Source organism: Passer domesticus, chromosome 28 (genome assembly GCF_036417665.1).
Source record: "Passer domesticus isolate bPasDom1 chromosome 28, bPasDom1.hap1, whole genome shotgun sequence".
Classification (NCBI taxonomy): domain Eukaryota; kingdom Metazoa; phylum Chordata; class Aves; order Passeriformes; family Passeridae; genus Passer; species Passer domesticus.
In genome coordinates, this window is record NC_087501.1 from 2351785 (window position 1) to 2366968 (window position 15184).

Sequence of the window (15184 nt, forward strand, 5' to 3'; positions counted from 1 at the left end):
AAACTAAAGGCATGTGGCAGTATAGTGATTTTTATAGCAGAAGCTTATCTTGTGTAGTTCCTTGTATAGAAAGGAGCTGTAAGACTGCATGGTCTGTGGAAATCTTCAGCAGCTTGATTAGGTGAATAAGTGTCTTAAGCAAAACTGTCTTACATTTTAATTGAATTTTGAGAGCAATAAAATCAGACATACTTAAGCTCTGAATACCCAGATAATTCTGAGATTTGTATGTTATCTCTGTAACATCATGGGAAACTTCCTCTGTAACTATACATTGTTTATTATGCCTAGGGCAATTTAATACAGCCCTCCCTATGGACATACAAATTTTGGAGTTAATGTTCAGAGGAAAACACTACTGGTAGAATTGTATCAGAATGATGTCTTTTGTAGATAAGTTTTTGTTCTCCTGAAAATACTGGTGAAGCAAAAGAATAATAATTTTCAAGAAAATTATTAGTCATATTAGTTTTAAGAGTGTGTTTTTCCTCTGTCATTTCCAAAATTGCTATTGCAGTTGTGCTTCAGGCTTGCTGTGATTTCTAGGTAGGCACCTGCTGCCATCTCGTGGCATTACCTATAGTCAGTGTCTGATGGCAACAAAGTTCAGAAATATCTTACTCAGTCACTGAATAACAAGAGTTTAAACAAGCAAATAAAAAAATGGCCCAACACCTCGAAGTATCCAGTTGTCATTTACATCTTGTAGACAGCACTAAACTATGGCCTTTGTAGAAGTAAGGGTGGAAACAAGTGAATATTTTGAAACTTTTTTCTTCTGTGTCTTTTAGGCTATTTGCTTTCAAAGCGTGAGGGTCAAGCAGGGTCACCAGAGAAGCCCCTGTCAGACCTGGGGCGCCTGTCATACATGGCTTATTGGAAAAGTGTAATATTGGAGTGCCTTTATCATCAACGTGACAAGCAATTAAGCATCAAGAAATTGAGTAAGCTGACTGGAATCTGCCCTCAAGATATCACTTCCACTCTGCATCACCTACGAATGCTTGACTTCCGTAGTGATCAGTGAGTACAGGAGTCCCATTGTAATCCCAAATACCTTCAGATGTATTTCCTTGAAATTTAATGGTGTTTGAAGGCAAGTCACATCTAATAAACTTGATTTTACTAAAGACTTCAGTGTCCAAATACTGAGATTATGGTACTCATGTGCAGTGCAAGAATCATTCGGTGCCAAAGCTGGTTCAGATGTCCAGCTGTGTAGCACTGCAGATGTGGAATTTTGAGTCATTTGCTGCTGTGAGAGAGCAAGTTGGTTTCTTGGTCATGTTTTCTTGGTATCCCTCAGCCAAATCAGTCTAATACACTCGCAAATAGAGCAAAGAACAGCAGCTTCCCTTCTCCAGAGCCAGATCTGCTCCTTATTTTCAGTCAGTGAGCAGACAGTGGGTTCCCTCCTTTTCCCTATGTCTCAAAAATGCCATAAACTCTGTGGATTGACATGGAATGCTTGAAGAGTGGGGCAGATCACTGGGAGAGATGAAGTGTCTTGGTATAGAATAGAGGTTGCCTGCTTGCTCAGCCAACAAGTCAGGTGGAATACTGGGAATTAGTCTTGCTTCAGACCATAGCAGTTTGGTGAGTGGGCTTGTGTTCTACTGTGTTTGTGTTAAAGTTGAAACTTGGAAAACTTGAGAATAGTTCTCATCTCACAGTATAACTTTAACTCATGATATTTCTCTCAGACCCTTAAAAAAAATGCACTATAGTAGTGGGACTGCAACTTTTCTTGAGCAGTCCTTTTATTTCTCTTCAGTAGCTTTCCCCTTATATTGCCCATTCCCCATATAGTATACCCCTTGTCCATAATAAAAATGATACTCTGCAGCTGAATGTTACCCGTGGAAGTAAAATGGCTTCACAATTAACAAGAAGTGGAAAGAATTTTAATATTCCCTCAGTTGTGAGATACTTTCTCTGGTAGTCAGATGGTACTGCAAACTGTACTATTTTAATGAGTTTCTGTTCTCTCTGAAGTGACTTGTGGCAGCATTGATTGAGAGAAATATATTTTCTGTAAGATACCTGTTTCACATGGCAACATGTACAGCATGTCACGTGTTACTGATCAGAGTATTGTTGCTGTTCAGATTTGTGATCGTTCGTCGTGAGAAGCTCATCCAGGAGCACATGGCAAAGCTCAGAACTAACGTCCGCCCTATTGACGTGGATGCAGAGTGTCTGCGTTGGACACCTGTTATAGTTTCCAACTCAGTTGTCTCTGAAGATGAAGAAGAGGAAACAGAGGATGGGGAAAATGAAGAGCAGCAAAAGCAGAAAGAAAAGGATCCAGAGACCAGTGTAAGAGTGAATCTCTTATTTCTGTGTGGCGTGTAGTTTATACTTAATGTTTTTGGAGGCAGCACTAACAAAATTTCAATATGTCATAATCATAAAAAACAATGCAGTCATTGTTAGTTTATGTATCTTTGTGGTTTCAGATTAGAAAATAAAAACTCAAGAAAACATCAAGGCATAGTCTAGAGAGCAGTCCTTGAAGGGGTTGCACTCCTGCATCAGGTGGTGAGCACTGAGTAGAATACTGAGGCAAATTATTTGCTGTTACTGTATTGACATTAAACTAATGGTGCATTTTAATGGAAAAATAGCTTCAAGTTTTCTCTCACTTTTTTCTTGAAAATTGCACAAATACTGTATTTGAATGTAGGAAGTTGAAGTCAGCATTCTGGCACACCACTGAGTGCTTGACTGAAGTGACTTGTTGGGAAGCTAAGTGAGGTATATTACCACCTCTGAGGAAAGGAGTAGCAACTAGCACTACATAATCTTCTTTAATCCTGGATTTTTAAAAGTCACTTTTGTTAAACTTTTCTGTTTTTTTTCTCAAACACTTTTGTGGAATCAAATTTAGGATAGACATTGATGCTGAAATCAGAAGTGTGAAATCTATTTGTTTTTGTTTAAATCAGATGGTAAAATCTGTGTCATGGGAGAAGAAAGAGCAAGAGCCTTACTCACCAACAGAGAGTGAAAAAAAGCCAGACATTGTTGCTCCAGCCAATTCTGCACGACCAAACAAGCACATTTTTTCCCTGGATAGTCTTCCTGCAAACAGCCAGCCATCACGGAGAGGTCGATGGAACCGCAAGAGCAAAAAACTTCACGAGCCCTTTTGTGAGAAGGAGCCAGCACTGCCCATGGAGGAAAAAACAGCAGCTCCCAGTGGACGATGCAGTGAGTGTGAGGAAAAGTCAGCAGCCTCACGAGGCCGATGCAGTGACTGTGAGGAGAAGTCAGTGGCCTTGCAAGGAAGATGTGGTGAATGTGAGGAGAAATCTCCAGCCTCTCGAGGCCGGTATGCTGAGGATGATGAAAAATCTGCAGCTTCCCAGGGACAGTATGGCAAAGGTGAAAAATCTGCAGTTCCCCATCGGCAGCACAGTGAAGCTATGGAAAGGTGGAGGGGGCAGTTGAAAAAGAACACAGAGCCACTGAAATGTAGATTCCCAGAGGGCTGTGACAGATTATCCCGGCGCTACAGCGATAGTGACAGGGCACCCCTGAGGTGTTTCAGTGAGAGCAGTGAAGAGGAAGATGATGAGCCTGTGAGTCCTCGGTCAAGCTCTCCACCTGTTCTCACCAAGCCAACATTGAAACGAAAGGTGTGTGCCATGTTTCTTGTGCTTTTTGCCTGTCACCCATTCAGTTTTGTCTGTGTGTTAGGGCTTTCTGAAGGATGGTGCAGTTCACGAGGTCTGTATTAAGTGTACACAGAGCACATGTTCAGTGTTCCAGAGCTTTCTCTGCAGGGTACTTCCTGCTGACTTTTTCTAGTAGTGGTTTTTGGTGAATCAGAGGTAGGAGTTTGAGGGTTTTTGAGTCTGGCTTCGATCTTGTGCTTTCAATTTTTTCTAACTTAATTATTGAAGTTTTTTTCAGTCATGCAAAATAGAAACAGTGTTACTTATGAAAGAAACTTGCAAAACAAATGCTCTCGAAACAACTGAAGTTAGAGTGTAAAGCCTTTGAAATTATTTACCATGGAGATGTGAATTCTATCAGTGTGTCTAAGCAAATGCTTTCTTCACTAAAAAGTTCTCTACTGTATCATTTTTGCACCTTATTCTAAGCTATTCCCATCTGTTTTGTAGTGTGTTTAAAGTTCCAGCTGTTAGGGATGGGCTGTTAGCTCCAGTTGTTTAAATTCTAACTAGTGGCACGTGCCAGACAGTATTTCTAGTGACTTCTGGATTCTAGAAGGGAGCTCTCTGCTGTTCATGTTCTGTATTTACCTAGTGTTTCATTTCCACTGCACATGATAAAATACCTTCTTTTTTGCCACCTTCCACTTTCAGAAGCCAATTCTTCATCGGAAGAGGCGGGTCCGCAAGCGTAAGCACCACAACAGCAGCGTGGTCACTGAAACCATCTCAGAAACCACAGAGGTGCTGGATGAACCATTCGAGGACTCAGACTCTGAACGACCAATGCCTCAGTTAGAGCCTACATTTGAGATTGAGGAGGAGGAAGAGGAGGAGGAGGAGGATGAAGAAGAGGAGAGCGAGCTTTCATCCAGTGGATACTTCCAGCACTTAGCCCAACCAGACACACTCAGGCATAGACCCTCTTCTAAGAGGAAGTCCAGAGATGAAGAGGAGTCTGATGACAATAATGGTATGTATGGTGGTACACTAGTGAAAGTTTGATAGATTGTGTTGGATCATAACAGCTCATGGCAAAACCAGCTGCTTTCTTTGGCTTGTAACTTCCAGCTGAAATGGAGGTTAGGCATAAATTACCAGTCAAAGTAGCCTCAGACATTCCCTAGTTTTATGAAAACATGGTGCATATATTTAACTTCCTTATTGGCAATGACCTGATCCCAGGCTATCCTTTTGATTCAGCTTTCCTAATGGAATTAGTATCTGTGATTGTGGAAGAACCTATGCAGCAGAGTCACTTACAGAAATAAAGGGAAATGAACTGGCAAGCCCCCAATTTTCCATAACAAAGGGAAATATTAAATTGTCTCTTCTGACATCCTCTTCTTCATCACATTCTATGTTCACCCTCTCAGCTTCTCATATCTCCTCAAAGTTCTCTGAACCTTCATTTCATAAAACAAAATAATTTGGTGGTGACTGGTTGCTTAGAGTCCACTGACAATTCAGAAGGTCATCTGACATCACACAGTGTCTTGACAGCTTTTTGCCTTCAGTGCAGATGCCTTTGCATATACATATTAAAACTGTAATGGCTTTTAAAGAAAATACAGTGTGCCTAAATGTGTTCATCATAAACAGCTGGCTTTTTATTTTGATAAAAAATTAGGCTGGGTGAGAGGGACAGCACTGCCTTATGACAAATCAAAAATACAGTGTTGCAGCAATTAACAAATGGTTCAGATTTAGATTATTTCAATCATAACTGTGAGATAGAAATGTTTATAGGAATCTTAGAAAAATTTTTGGAGGTTTTCCCATCACTACAGAAACTTGCTTGTGATTTTTTTTTTTCTTTTCTTTTTATAACTTTCTGACTAGGGTCCAGGTTTTTCTGCTGAGAACTTAGTGTCTAGCTGAGGCAATGCATTGAAAGTGTTTTAAGATTTCCCTGAAATGCTACATTGCAGTTTCTTAAATGGGTGTCTGATGAAAATTGGGATAGGTTCTGATTCCTGTCAGGACAGCAGTGAGAATGGGTAGTGCAGGGTGGTGATTTGAGGCCAATTTTTAGTTAGGATTAGGCATTCTGGAAGACAGAAGGCGTTCTGTGGTGTCAAAACCAAGATTTTTTTCTCTATAGTCTATCAAATCTGCAAATTGAGGTGTGTAGGGAAAGATGAAGCTTGGTAATGGCTGAGCTGTAGTATTTTGCTTTTCTTAGTTCTGCATGTAAGTTTTACTGTGAATGTGGGAAATCTAATCCTCTGTAGTAGCTACCAAATGTGGAAGACAGGGAAGAGAAATAGTGATGGGTTTTTTAAGAGGTGGGTTTTATTTCTGAGGGTTGAAGTGTTAATGCTTTAATGAGTACTATGAAAATAGTGTTACCTTTTTCCTGTATAACAATAGGCTGGCTGACTGTGGCAGACCTTTTCTTTTCTTTGTGCACATTCCAAATTCTTATTTTTGGATGACATATGGAGTTATTGATTTTTAAATTCAGTATTCATTTTTTAATACCCAGATTTTTTTCAGTATGCTTATCATTGGAGGGAGGTATTTAAAGTAAATGCCTGTCTGAGCAGAGGGCAAGAGTAACTCAGCTTTTTACAGTTGTATAAAATGTCACTGACTGTCCTAATTGACAGGTTCAGACCAAAATTAATTCAGGGAATGCCTTATACTATTCAGTAATTTCTCAGTAAGTGATCACATTCCTTTCTGGCTACACAAGCTCTGAACCTGAGTGTTTGGAAAGTCACTGAAATGCAAATCTTGCTTCATCAAATAAAAGATGAAAGAGAAATTCAGCTTCCTGTTAATGATTTCTTCAATTCAAAAAATTACTAGCCAAATCCAGGCATCTGTTTATTTCTATTTGCGTTAAAAAGCATAAGGCTTTGAAAAATATGAAATTAATTCCTTTCTTAAGCAGATGCACAGATCTAAATGGAAACATGCTTTTATTGCCACTTCATATGTTCCTGTACACTGCAACACGTTCATTTGTGAGCATATTTTATAAATAAAATTTGTCTTTTCAGGAGTTAGAGTTTAATTTGAATTGCGTATTAAAAGCTCAGAGCTTTGAACGTGGAAAATCTTTAAAACATTGATGTTCTTAGAAAATGTAATGTGCAACATGCTGCTAAGTGAGCAGACTGTGATCCTTCTAAACTAATATTTCCAAACTAATAAATCAATTCTGATATATTTCTAAGCTGCTATTGACGTTGATAAACATGTTGGGCATGCTTGGAAAGGCTTCCATGAACGCTTAGGTCAAACAAAAATGTTTGAACAGTGTCTTTCAATTTGTATTTTCAGGTAACCCACCCCTGAAACCGTTATCTATGCTGAGGAACAGTGAAGCAAAAGATTCTTCACTTGAGCCAGATACTTCCACACCTGTGAAAAAGAAGAAGGGATGGCCAAAAGGGAAAAGCCGAAAACCAGTCCACTGGAAGAAGAGACCTGGTCGAAAACCAGGTTTTAAACTGAACAGGGAAGAGGTGCCACTGTCAGTTCAGGATGAAATAGTTGATGAAGTGGTAGCTAATTCAAAAGCGGGGCGTAAGGCCAAAATTTCAGATAAAGAAGAATGTGTTGAGCAGAAGGACCTGCCTCTCACTGAGGAAAGGAAAGAGGAAGATGTGAATATGGAAGCTGAAGAGGTAGGAGAGGGAGAAGAGGAAGATATAGCCAGCAGTGAAGTAAGAGCAGTTTCTCCTGTGGACAGCAACAGCAGTCCAGTGCCAGAAGTAAAAGAACCTGAGATAGAAGAGGAAGCAGAGGAGAAGCCAAGGATTTTAGAGGAGCAGAGGCAATCAGAAGAAGAGCAGCAAGAATTAGATGAACCTGAACATGACCACGAGGAAGAAGAGGAAGTTGCAGTAGTGACAAATCAAAACGAAGATCATGATGCTGATGATGAAGATGATGGTCATCCGGAGTCTTTGAAGAAAAAAGAATTGGAGGAACAGCCTGTTAAAGAAGGGGTGAAGGAGGAGCCTCAGGTGCAAGAATGTTTTTTAGAAACAAGCATACCAAGCAGTAGAGAAGATGCAAAAGAAAAAGATGAAGCAGAGGCAGATTCTGAGGAAGAGCAGGCTTCCAATGAGACATCAGTGGGCTCAGAGCACGTCCCTGGGTCTGAAGATGATCACGAAGAAGAGCAAAGTAATAAAGAGGGGTTAATTGAATTAAAGGAAGAGGAGGAGATTCCCCATAGTGAACTAGATCTTGAAACTGTTCAAGCGGTCCAGTCCTTGACACAGGAGGAAAGCAATGAGCATGATGTAGCTTACCAGGACTGTGAAGAAACTCTTGCAGCTTGCCAGACTTTGCAGAGTTACACCCAGACTGAGGAGGATCCTCAGATATCAATGGTTGAAGATTGCCAGGCCTCAGAGCACAACAGTCCAATATCCTCTGTTCAGTCCCACCCCAGCCAGTCTGTGCGTTCTGTCAGCAGCCCAAACGTGCCTGCTCTGGAGAGCAGCTACACACAGATCAGTCCTGAGCAAGGATCCCTGTCCGCACCCTCTATGCAGAACATGGAGACCAGCCCCATGATGGATGTGCCTTCAGTATCGGACCACTCTCAGCAGGTGGTGGATAGTGGCTTCAGTGACCTTGGCAGCATTGAGAGCACTACAGAGAATTATGAAAACCCCAGCAGCTATGACTCCACTATGGGAGGCAGCATTTGTGGAAATAACTCTTCCCAGAGCAGCTGTTCCTATGGAGGACTGTCTTCTTCTAGCAGCCTCACTCAGAACAGTTGTGTTGTCACTCAGCAAATGGCAAACATTGGCAGCAGTTGCAGCATGATGCAGCAAAACAGTGTCCAGCCTGCAGCAAACTGTAATATCAAGTCACCTCAGAGCTGTGTAGTAGAAAGGCCCCCGAGTAACCAGCAACCAACAACACAGCCACAACAGCAGCAGCCTCAGTCCCAGCAGCCACAGCCCCCACCTCCACCCCAGCAGCAACCTCCGTTATCTCAGTGTAGCATGAACAACAGCTTCACCCCAGCACCTATGATCATGGAAATACCTGAATCGGGCAGCACTGGTAACATAAGTATCTATGAGAGGATTCCAGGGGATTTCGGTGCTGGGAGCTATTCACAACCATCAGCCACGTTCAGTTTAGCCAAGTTGCAGCAGCTGACGAACACCATTATGGACCCTCATGCCATGCCTTATAGCCATTCTCCTGCTGTGACTTCCTATGCAACCAGCGTTTCTCTTTCCAACACAGGGCTGGCTCAGCTGGCTCCTTCTCACCCCCTGGCCGGCACCCCACAAGCACAAGCCACTATGACCCCCCCGCCCAACCTGGCCTCCACCACCATGAACCTCACGTCTCCTCTGCTTCAGTGCAACATGTCCGCCACCAACATCGGCATCCCGCACACGCAGCGGCTGCAGGGCCAGATGCCCGTCAAGGGCCACATCTCCATCCGCTCCAAATCGGCGCCGCTGCCGTCGGCCAGCGCGCACCAGCAGCAGCTGTACGGCCGCAGCCCGCCCGCCGTGGCCATGCAGGCGGGGCCGCGCGCCCTGGCCGTGCAGCGCGGCATGAACATGGGCGTCAACCTGATGCCCGCGGCGCCCTACAACGTCAACTCCATGAATATGAACCTGAACGCCATGAACAGCTACAGGATGACGCAGCCCATGATGAACAGCGGTTACCATAGCAACCCTGCCTACATGAATCAGACAGCACAGTATCCTATGCAGATGCAGATGGGAATGATGGGGAGCCAGGCCTATACCCAGCAGCCTATGCAGCCAAATCCTCATGGAAACATGATGTACACTGGTCCCTCCCATCACAGCTACATGAATGCTGCTGGGGTGCCCAAGCAGTCTCTTAATGGACCATACATGAGAAGATGAGCAAGATCGACTTGCATCCTAAAAACTGAAATAAATATAAATAAAGGAACCTTTTATACTGACGAACCAGAGAAAATGGACCTTTTTCCAGTTAAAATATTGCTGTAGATTTAGAGGGATTTTCTTTGGTTTATTTTATTTTTTAGGAAGCCTGGTCTTTATTTTTTTTGATTTTTGTTTGTTTGTTTGTTTTTCTTTTCTTCACAATCGTCAAACATTTTACAGCTAAAATCACTTACAGATGTTTTTTAGAGGGGAAACATGCACAAAATCTTCTCATAATTTAAAAAGAGCCTTACTTTGCTGACAAAGTGGACAGACTATGTGTAACGTGAAGTCATCTTCCTAAATTTTTTTTTTCAATATATGTCCTTTTCCCTTCCCTGTGCCCCTCTGTATGCAGTTTCTAGTGCTGCAGCCATGTAAAATGTTTGACATCTCAAAGAATAACAACCCTTCCCTCTAAACCCCACCTGACATTTCCTACTTCTAGCAGGAGGCACTTATTGGGAGATTTGGAAGGGGACACAGAGGATAAAGGAAAATCTTTATTTCTGCAAGTCAGGAAAAAGCTTTAATTTTCCTTGACTCCCTCACCCTCAGTAAAATTTGGAGTTAAGTGTAAACAATAAACCATTCACATTGGTGTTTTTGTAGATGAGTTAATTGAAATTGTATGTTTTATGCTGAAAATATAATGTAACTTTCAAATGATCCCATTCACCACCCAGACATGCACGTGAACACACATGTGCATGCATGCACACACGTTCTGTCACTGAACTGCTGGAAGCATCTCGAGAGAGAACTTGTTCTTGTATCCCTTCTGCAGTCGTGAAGAGGACAGGGTGGGTAATGGTGTGTTAGGACAAGAAAATGGTTACAGGCTCTTCTGGTGACCTGCGAGCCAGCCACAGCTCTGAGATCCCACACTGCTTTAGCACCCGCTTGGAAATGCTGAGAGGGCTTTGCTTCTGAGCCTTGGGGTCAGGCTGAGCTCCGCAGCAGCTGTTCCCAGCTCATCTCTTGGCTTGGGAAAGGCTGGAACTAAAAGTGTGCGTTTGGTGACTGGGATGAGCACCCTGAGGTGTCCCTGTCACTCTTCCATTCCTGCTCTGGGGTAGGAAGTTGCTGAATGTGCCGCTTTCTTGGGAGGGGGGGTCAGCGATGTTTTTCCTGATTCTCTTGCTGTGTTTGATACCCGTTTTGTAGAAATAGCCCCGCATTTGATCCAGTGTGGGAAAAGAAGGGAATCGGCCTCTTTTTCAGCAGTGAAACCGTCCCAACACCGTGGCAGGATCTAGGCGGCGGGGTTTTGCTGTTTATTGCTGCAAAATCCAATTTCCATTCGTTTTGGCTACACTGCTGGCATGTCACCCAATACAAAAAGGGACAACCCTTTAATGTAAAGTTCTTTTTTTTATTGTATGTGAAGTAGAAACGCAGACACATTAATAAGACTAATTCCTTTTGTTTTTAAACCAAAAGAATCTAAAAGTTGGGGTTTCTTCAGATGCACTAAAATGGACTTTCCTCCAGTAACTGCTAACCATAAAAGGCAGAATTCAAAGGACTTCCACTTTTTATTTCTGTTTAGTTTTGAGCATGTACAAGGCTGTGTAGGACCCCATTTCTCTGTATATACTATTCCAGTTCCAAATAACCCGTGTAGAAAGCGCACTGTGCTGCCCTCTCTTCTTAGATCTTCAGCTGTGTCGCTGCTTCCTGGGGGTGGGGGTGGGTCTGAGACAGGAGGAGAAGCTGTTGAAACGAGGGCCATGAATTTAGTTTGTTTGCCTTTATGTTTGGTTTGGTTTTGTATGGGTTTTTTTATCAATTGGGCAGCTCCCTTTTCCACAAACCTTTGTGACTGTAGAACTATTGTAGAAAAAAAAAAAAAAAAGTTCTTTTCTATATATAAAAAGAAATTATCCAACGCAGTAATATTGGTACCTACCATTTTTTCACTTCTGTTTAAAAAAAAAATGTATTTTTAGCAAGATAACTTGGGTAATCTTCTAAAAGAAATTAAAAAAACTCACTGTTAGTGACTTCGATGCCTTTTAAAAATAAGAGCTTTTTCATTTCATTCCATCTTTAAAATTTTTTATCTTTGTTGTAGAATATTAAAAACTATTTTAAGAAAGATAAAATTCTCTTTAAAGAGATCTCTAGAGTGTGTGAATAGGAGCTCCAGATGCCTCTAAAAGCCGCATGTACAAATGAAGCTGAGTCTATTCCTGTCTGTTTATATTTGCTTTTCCTGTTTTGTAACCTCTTTGTACTTTGTTCATGGTGACTTGTAAGCTAAGGGGAAGGGGGTGCCTAGATGCCTTTGTAATTCTCCATGTCATACGCTCCTGGCTGGATGGTCTCCCTTCCTCTCCTTGTATGTAATATCACTTTTTTTTCCCCTTTCTAGCAAGTACTTTCAAAAGAACTCTGTACATTTTAACATAAAAAAATAAATTATGTTGAGCCATTTTGGATGTCAGTTGTGCGTGTAAATTTTTTTTCTTCCTTTTGAGTGGTGAATGCTGTCCGGGAGTATGATTCCCCGTGGGCCTTTTCACCTGAAAGAAAATTCACTTATGAGGTCTCTTGATCATGTTAATTTTTATCTATAATTTCCAGTTAGAGAAAAGCAAGAACAAACTTGAAGCTTTCCCAGAAATCACCACCTTCACACTCCTCTCTGCCAAGGCTGACCAGAACCAAGTGTGGTCCTGGTTTTATCAGCTTCAATTTGTAATTTTGCATCCTTTAAAACTGGCAGTGCGTGTTTAAAGTTTCCATCAGCTGCTCTTTCATCTGTAATGAGAACCTCGAATAGGAGAAGAACAAGGCATTATTTTACCCAGCAAGGCTCTGCCTGCAGCTTTAAGGCACAATTGGATTTTTTGGGTGCCATCCTGCTGTTTGCTGCAAATTCTCCACAAACTCAGAGCTCTGACAACGCTAGAGGGAAGCACAGTCCCAGCATGGGTGTGATCCCTGCTTGAGTTTCCCCGTGCCAAGCATGATCATCCTCAGCAAAGAACCTCAGCCTCCTGTGGTCCAAGGCTTTTCCACAAATGTGCTGTCACAAGGTTGTCTTCAAGGCAAGCTGTTTATAAAAGGCATTATTTGATCAAATAGGCTGAATTGTTAACTGGTTGTTAATTAAAAAGCAACAACAAAAAACCCAGCCTTAGTTTGTGTGGGTTAACTTGATGACAGCCACACTTGGGGGCCATGAACAAGGTGACCTCTTTTTTAGAATCTTGACCAACAAACTGTCAAATCCTACCATTAGAGAATGGTTTGGTTTGGTTTGATTTGATTTGGGGGAGCTGCCAAGCCAAAACAGGTTTGAAATCTGGCTGTTTTGAAGAACATCAACCTTTGATTTAGTTTGGTTTGATTTGGTTTGATTTGATTTGAGGGAATTACCAAGGCAAAGTATGTTTGAAATCTGGCTGTTTTGAAGAGCATCAACATTAGGTTTGGTTTGATTTGATTTGATTTGAGGGAATTACCAAGGCAAAGCACGTTTGAAATATGGCTGTTTTGAAGAGCATCAAGGTTTGGTTTGGGAGAACTGCCAAGCCAAAACAGATTTGAAATCTGGCTGTTTTGAAGAACACCAACATTAGGTTTGGTTTGGTTTGGTTTGGTTTGGTTTGGTGGAATTGCCAAGCCAAAAAAGGTTTGAAATCTGGCTGTTTTGAAGAGCATCAGCCTTTGGTACCACAGTGTGCACAGCCAGGTGTCATGCTGTGGACATGGGGACAGTTGCTCTGTTCAACACTGTCAGGTTTGCTGTGGTTGATAGGTGAACCACAATATCTGCTTCCAGCTCTCAATATGCAGGGAGGAGTTTGAATGAAGCCTACAGCAACAAACTACTGCCTGGGAGAGAAGAGTTGTGGTTCTTGAAAGAAATTAACTGAAAGGAGAATGATCTTAAAGGGTTACGGCAGTTCTGAAGGCTCATCAGTGGGATAATTCAGAAAAAGCTCATCAGCGAGATAATTCAGAAAAAGCTAAGAAGAACTGAGCCATCTTAATTAGCTCGGGGAAAGAGCTCCTTGCTGAGATCTGATCTCTGCAAGATCTCTAAAACTAACAGAGGAATGCAGATTGACAGAGGCAGACCAGGTTTACAGCAGCTGAGGTGAGGCCTGCAGCATCTTTTATCAGCACAGCTTGTCAGCCAGAATAATTTACCTAAAAATAGATGCCTGATGTTGAGCTTTGAATGTAAAATTCTTCTGCCCCAAATACAGAGAGTCTCAGCAACTTCACCAAACATTGGTTTTCCACCTAGAGCAAGGCAGGACTCCAGCTACATGCTTCATCTCTTGAAACAGGTGCAGTACCTTGCAGAGAGAGTCAGGAATTTGTTTCCATGTTTCCTTCCTTAGGGGGAGGTTCTGCTCTGTTGGGTAGCTCTGTATGTGAAACTGGCACATAATGACCCTGTTATTTGGTGTCGAAATTTTCCCAAGGGTTCCTCTGTCAGTATTTGTTTGCTCTCCCTTGCCAAATACTTTGCCCTGTGAACTCAAGATAGTGACTGTTGTCACTATGTCACTATGTTTGTCATTTGTGTCACATAGTGGAATCCCAGTGTGTGATTGAGGTAACAGAGTTATCATAGTAAAACAAATCTGTTTTCAAGGGAAAAGTGATCAATATGGTGCTGTGTGACAAATAATTAAATAAAATTATTGAAATTTTTCTACTAACATGTTGGCTAATGTATGCATATGGTACCTTTCAGCTAAAGGAGAAAGTCTGTTTACTGGAACTGTCATCCTCTGTTTCCCTATTTTACACAACAGGAACAAGCAGCAACAAGAGATCATCTGCAATCCCAGATACTTCCCAAACAGCTTCTCCAAAGAAGATAAAAATCACTGTTGGACAAAAATATGTGGTGAAAAAATATTATTAAGTGAAATAACTAAATCCATTTCCTACTTCTCCTGTCCTGTGTCCTGCATGAATGTTGAAGTGAATGAGCTTTATTTTTTTTTAATTTTTTTTAAAAAAATTATTTTATGTGCAGCAGATCTCTAGGGTTCCTTTTTTACCCACCAAACACTGACAGCCCATAGAAGCTTGGTATCAGTCATAGGCCAAATATTTCCTGACTGAGAATGTCCTAAGTGTATGCCCCTGCTCAGGACAACCTTACATGTATGGCCAGAGCTACCTACTCCCAGTTAACTTGACTTTTAAATCGTGCTGTCAAAATTCAAGACACATGTTTGAAAACCAGCTACCACTGATGCCAAAGACCATTCAGTTGAGAGCTAAGCATCAATCCAAATCCCAGGGAGGTACCAAGACAACAGCTCTGAACCCATCATTTGGGAGGGATGAAAACCTCTCTGGTATCTTGGGGGAAAGGTAAAAGGGTTTCATATAGGAAGAAGTGAATTGTTGCTGGTCACCAGATTTCCTGATCAGGGCTTCAGCCAGTCCCTCTGGGAGGAGCTGTTCTCCAGGGGAGCAGGTTCAAGTTGCTGTGTGTTCCCTTCAGAGAAAAACCTTCTGCAGTCTGAAACAGGCAAGCCTGCAGTTACTTTAGGAGTGTCCTTGTCCTCCTTTGCATTGTGCTAGCGAGCATGCTCTTGAGACCAA

General features: G+C 41.9%; 1 protein-coding gene across 2 annotated transcripts in view; it reads left to right on the plus strand.

Annotated features, from left to right (window-relative positions):
• KAT6A (lysine acetyltransferase 6A) overlaps window positions 1–12042 on the plus strand; it is a 31226-nt gene extending 19184 nt beyond the window's left edge. For both annotated transcript variants that reach the window (XM_064400193.1, XM_064400194.1), the window contains exons 14-18: window positions 792–1023; window positions 2109–2319; window positions 2949–3641; window positions 4335–4653; window positions 6972–12042. In XM_064400193.1, coding sequence (XP_064256263.1) covers window positions 792–1023; window positions 2109–2319; window positions 2949–3641; window positions 4335–4653; window positions 6972–9553 — 4037 coding nt within the window. In that variant the 3' untranslated portion in view covers window positions 9554–12042. The remainder of the gene's footprint in view (window positions 1–791; window positions 1024–2108; window positions 2320–2948; window positions 3642–4334; window positions 4654–6971) is intronic.
• Window positions 12043–15184: the final 3142 nt, after the last annotated feature.